This window comes from Vicia villosa, unplaced genomic scaffold, assembly GCF_029867415.1.
Source record: "Vicia villosa cultivar HV-30 ecotype Madison, WI unplaced genomic scaffold, Vvil1.0 ctg.000098F_1_1, whole genome shotgun sequence".
Taxonomy (NCBI): domain Eukaryota; kingdom Viridiplantae; phylum Streptophyta; class Magnoliopsida; order Fabales; family Fabaceae; genus Vicia; species Vicia villosa.
Genome location: NW_026705010.1, coordinates 451,979 through 457,707, shown reverse-complemented (window position 1 = coordinate 457,707; position 5,729 = coordinate 451,979). Strand labels below are relative to the sequence as shown.

At 35.9% G+C, this 5,729-nt stretch overlaps 1 protein-coding gene across 1 annotated transcript; it reads left to right on the top strand.

Annotated features, from left to right (window-relative positions):
• Window positions 1-2,935: 2,935 nt before the first annotated feature.
• LOC131624032 (uncharacterized) lies at window positions 2,936-5,303 on the top strand. The gene is made up of 4 exons (XM_058895032.1): window positions 2,936-3,170; window positions 3,486-3,556; window positions 3,696-3,776; window positions 4,940-5,303. The coding sequence occupies exons 1-4, from the start codon at window positions 3,065-3,067 to the stop codon at window positions 5,024-5,026; spliced, it is 345 nt and encodes a 114-aa protein (XP_058751015.1). The 5' UTR covers window positions 2,936-3,064; the 3' UTR covers window positions 5,027-5,303.
• The last annotated feature ends 426 nt before the right edge of the window (window positions 5,304-5,729 follow it).

The window sequence follows — 5,729 nt, the reverse complement described above, 5'->3', positions numbered from 1 at the left end:
ATGATGGTTCAAGGAAAGAAACAATCCACGGACAAAATTAATTACCTAATCGATTAGATGACACAAATAATCAATTATTTGAGCCTATTTTGGAAAGTTTAAATAAATAGTCATTACCTTTCATTAAGACGTTATCACAATAAATCATAGATTTGTTTTTCCCTTATCTAATTGATCAAGTACTTGGTATAATCGATTAGATAGGTGGAAAATTCTCCTTAATGAATCTGACAGTTCCCAATTCTTCATCATCCTCATCATCAATGAACAATCCTGTAGGTAAATGTCATAGGTCTTGGGCAAAATGGAAGGTCGGGAAGTTGGTCTTATCATCTGTCCTTTTTATTCTCGGTTATATTCTCGAGTAAATCTTCAGCAGATGGAGCTTCGGAGATGTCATAATCAAAATATTCTAAATTCAAGGGTGCTTCTTTTATCCTTCTTTTCTTTCCTTTGGAGTCTTTTTCAATTACTTTTCCACCAATTATCTTATACCTCATTGTTTTTACAGTTGTTTCTCCTATTTTTGTCACATCTTTTTTGAAATCTTCTTCCTCAAGGTTGAAGTCGGTGTGTTCCAAGATTTTTATGACCAAATTACCATATGGTAAGCATATTCCTTTTCTCTTGTTTTCCAACTTGTATTGCATTGCTTCACTTGCCCAATTTGTTTCATTTTTGTTTGCAATCATCCATACAATTTCAACATAAAACCTAGTTAGGTGAGTGTATTTACTTTTTATCGAAAAGAGTATGCGATTGGATATATAGTGGATCGGGCGAATGTTGGGGGGGCATAAAACCTATAGTGAAAGGAGAGAACACAAGGAATTTTTAGTTTTTCAAAAACAAGGAGGCAACAATATTGTAATTGAAGTTGTCGACTCGTTCTCCTAACTTGAAGATATGTCCTTCACGGGGAATATCCAAGATATTTGCAAATTCTTCCAGAGATAGAGATATCTTACATTTTCATTATTCAACGTAAATTATTCTATTAATGAAATAAAGATTTGATAATAACATCTCGACTAAATTTGAATACACTTTTCTTAGAGGGTTTTAGATGAAAGTGGTTAATTTTAACTCTTCAATGATCTTGAAGATTCACATTCCCTAAAGATTCCAGAATCCAAAGTTATCTCAAGACAATCTTGCTTGCAAAGCCTTGAAAGAATATTCCTTCTTGTTATTGAGATGAGAAATCCTCAGTGACAGGACTGGAGGAAAATCTTAGCTCTCTAGGTGCCATGATGATGATAGAGTATTAAAGTAATAGTCTCACACACACAAGGACGGAGAAATAAAACATGAGACGCAAAGGAATGAAAAATAGTTACCTATTTATAGTGTAGCCTATGGGGATTTTGGGCGTGTAAAAGTTGCACAATAAATATCAAAACCAAATCTTTCTAATTTAGCTTGTCCAATAAATTAGATTAAGGCTCTAATCGATTAGATCTTGATATTTTTAAGGGTCTCACATGTTTGCCATTAATGTATAGATTTGATTGACTTGGAGGCAAAATTTCTATCTAATTTGATTTGAAACTTGAAGTGTGAAGGTAATCTAATCAATAGCTTGCGACCTTAATCAATTAGGCTTTTGCATATCTGCCACATTGGTGCTTTTTGGGCCTTAGGTTGGATTCCGCTCTGCCTCTCATACTTTTTACACCCATGTTTATTTTATTTGCACCCCTTTTCTTATCAAGAACTAGGAAGTTCATTTATTTAGTTAGTAAAAATTATTTGAACAAATGAGAAAAGATTAAATGCACTTATTTAAAGGCTCAATCGAAGATTTTTTATTATTCAACCTTTAAATGGTGTACTACCTTGATTACCAAGTAACTTTGATAAAAGTTCTCCCTTTCAAGGGAATACCAACCTAATGTCGCATGCCCTTATATACAAATCTTTGGATACGCCAGTTGGTTAAAATACGAGATATATATGTCCACCACAAACTTATTTTCTCAACTTACTTAGAGGTTAGCAAATCATCATACATTTGAGATGTTGAAACCATCCCCAACGAGAAATTACTTTGATCACGATCGTTGATATACATCATCAGCGAGCATCATTGGATCATAGACTACTGTATACTCGAAGGTATACTTTTTTGCTTTGTACAACTTCTTTTAATATGCACTAAGGCTTTGTGAGAGTTACATAGAATCATTGCAAAACATACCAGAGTTTCACCTTTGACCTGATGGTCATTGTCTGAACTACTATCGCCCGAGGTAGCGCCTTATGTTTGTACCATCTTGAGATGGTGGTTGAGGAATTATTTGAGGTGAATATGTGTGTGGCTTAAGTTAGTTTTACTTGGACCATACGATGAACGTCAATTGTACTTGCTAAAAGTACAATAGTGAGAGAATGAGAATCTGCTCACGTAATGAGTATGAGGGATCATGTATTTTTATCTTATGTAATTTATGTTTGTTCTCTTGCCTTGAAGGTTTGGGTATTTATAAGACCCAGGAGCTTAGCTCATATCAGATTGCTATAACCACATCATTAAAAACGGGGATAAAGAGGACTATTCCCCTCATATTACGGAGAGACAGTTTCCCCCTCTTTTATGTTCTTTTACCGTTATATCCACAAGATAGATCATGGCTGTGGGTGAGTCAAATCCTCTGATGACTAACCACTTCCATTCGAGTGACCGCGCCACTTCGAACACTCAAGTCCGCTTTGGGACTGCTAGCCCACTTTTTATCCATATCATGAACTACTTTATATTTAAACCCAAATGAATTATCCTAGTTGAATTTTATAGTGATTAAAACTATTAGATAAAAGTCCTATGAAGAATAAAATGCGAAAACAAAATTTATAGATTGAATATTGAAATTTTAGCCTTAAAAAATTGAAATATTACGGGTCTAAACTACATTTAACCCTTATACTTAGGATCCAACACGAGAAGAGGATAGGCGCAAATACGCTGTCGTTTAATACTAACCCTTTAGGTCATTTCTGTCTTCAACCGCATCCTGTCCCGACTACAACACTGCCCTTTCTCTCCGTGTCAAGCTCGATAGCCATGGCTTTTCTCGCACGCGGAGCCGCATCTCTAACCCGTATCACTGCAACCGCTTCCAAATCTCCGATTCAACTCGTCCACCGCCGCGGCCTTGCCGGAGCTGCAGGTAAAATTTTCATCATTTCTTCGTTTAATTTTCCGATCTCATATTTCGTTTCATCAAAATCTCAGAAATTAAACTATTTGCATTTTCTAGATGTTAACTCCTAATGTTCCGATTATTCAACTCGATTTATGCATTCTATGTAATTGAAATCAGAAGCGTGTATTGCATGTTTCATAGAACTGATTGGAGTAAGCGTGGTTTAGAGCTGCAGTTTTATTTTTCTTTGGAATGTTCTGTGTCTCGAATATATGTGGAATGGCTTCTTCGTTTTGGTTATTGCATATGTGGAATGACTTCTTTGTTTGGTTATTGCAGATCCCCATGCCACCCCTAGAGTTGACATCTGGAAAGACCCATTGAGTCCTTCAAAATGGAAGGAAGAGCACGTGAGTTTCTAGTTTTGTGTTTGAAGATAAACTCTACATAACTTGAATTGTTATTTTTTACTGTGAGATGTTTGTATTATTTTGTTGGGATTGATTTTTTATGTGAATATTATTGAGTTTTAACTTTGTGTGTTTCCAGTTTGTGATTGCCTCTTTAACTGGCTGGGGAGTACTCATCTATGGGGGATGTAAGTTATTTTCCGGAGGCAAGAAAGAAGAGGTACTTCGAATTTTTAGTTATCTCTCTTGCAACTAAGAATACTGTGTTTATATAAGCTTGTAGCTGTGTTCAGTATGAGTGTGTCTCACCTAGTTGATTTATAACTGAGTTCTGCTTCTGCAATTCTGTTCTGATGTCAGATAGAAGAGTATTTCATCATTTACCATTCCAAATTAATGCATGGATTTTTGTTTATTGGCCATGTATCGTACAATATTGTCTGAGAAAATTCTGAACAATGAACATGCAGATGGAGTGGAGTAATAGTTTTGATGATAAATCTCCAGTTTTATGTTTTGGGTATAAGAACCCAAATGAAAGAAACAGTTCAAGAAACAAAAACTGTATTCTTGATTGGAAAATTATATTTATTACAGAAGAAAATTCCCCTATAAACCCATAGCCACTGCTCCTCAGAGAAGGGATAGTTCTGTCTCAACTCAACCTAAAAGGTTTTAATTGAAAGTTGATGCGAAATGATTCCCTTTCCATTTTCCTGCCTTATATTCAGTTGTCAACCTTTGCTAATCGACACATAAGCAATTTCCCCCTAACTCTCCCACTCAACCCCTTTATTGGGCTTAGTCCCAAACAAAGTATCCTAGCAGGTTCTGTTTAATGCTCTGAGGCACTGCAGGTTTTCTTTTGACAGTTCAGAATCTAGATATAATTATTTGAGGAAGAATTTTGGTTTGTTTATTCTACTTGTCACTGAAGACATTAGTTTTTATTTTAGAATCCATATTAGATGGCAAGATCTAACAGGTTCTGTTTAATGCTCTGTGACAACTGCACGTTTTCTTTTGACAGTTCAGAATCTAGATATGATTATTTGAGGAAGAATGTTGGTTTGTTTATTCTATTTGTCATTGAATAAAGTAGTTTTTATTTTAGAATCCATACTAGAAGGCAAGATAATAATTAGATGAGCTCAGAGCTTGCTGTAATACTTCTATGAATCAGTAGGAGTGAAAAAATAAACTATTATTTGTATTTCTCTAGTGCTTTTTGTATCATGTACTCCTTCCATTCCTTATATATAAGCTAATTTTGCAAATGTTGTGCATCTCATGTTAATTACATATGATGATCTGAATCTTATTTGGCAGTTGTTAAAATTTTAGTTTTTACTCACCAGATGTGTTGATTTTTTGTTGTTGCAGAAATTACCTGAAGCGGCTGGTAGATATGGCAATTCTTATGTAAGGAAAAGACACAAAAGGAAGGAGAGAGAAAATGATAATTGTTAGTTTTGCTGCACATGGGTTATTACAGCTGGCTCACAGCTGGCAGCCTGTGAGTGGAGGAAGGGTCCTAGGAATCAGAATAAATGATTGGAGCTGGTGGTGGTTAGGGTACGCAGAAATTAGTAGTGGATATCCCACTTGGGAGAGACAAGGCCTCTCTAAGAGCCTCTTTTACTTTTTCTATCTTTCTGCCAATTTTCTACAGCATACTACTTTTGTTTGTAACCCTAGATCCCATTTGAACTCTAGAGAAATTCAAATAAAAGTCAGTCTTTTCCTATATTATTCTGTTTCTGTTAGTTTCCCTATTTAGATATTAAATTGATCCTATCAATTTGGTATCTAGAGCCTTGGTTTCATTACACAGTGAATGGTCATTACTAGAAGCATCATGGAAAACAGAGTTGACACAATTGAAGAGAGGATGAACAATTTTGAAGGAACTATGGAACAAATTCGTCAACTGATTGTAGAGCAACAAACACGACCGCAGGTCACAGTGGAGCAGATTAGGCAGTTGATTCGAGAGCAACCTGCTCGGAATCAAAGGCGACATGGTAGACCACGTGGGCGGAGTTACGAGGACGACGAAGAGGATGAAGGAAGCAATGGCAGTACGATTTCGCGAGAATCGCAACCACGACATTGTCGTCATGGTGGGGGAAGTGGATCCGATTTTTTCGGAAACACACGAAGGTTAGAGATC

Bases quoted from the DNA above. Each gene is read 5' to 3' on its own strand.
- LOC131624032 (XM_058895032.1), top strand. From the start codon at position 3,065: ATGGCTTTTCTCGCACGCGGAGCCGCATCTCTAACCCGTATCACTGCA. The intron at 3,557-3,695 runs GTGAGTTTCTAG...GTGTGTTTCCAG, and splicing joins CAAAATGGAAGGAAGAGCAC to TTTGTGATTGCCTCTTTAAC. The intron at 3,777-4,939 runs GTACTTCGAATT...TTGTTGTTGCAG, and splicing joins CCGGAGGCAAGAAAGAAGAG to AAATTACCTGAAGCGGCTGG.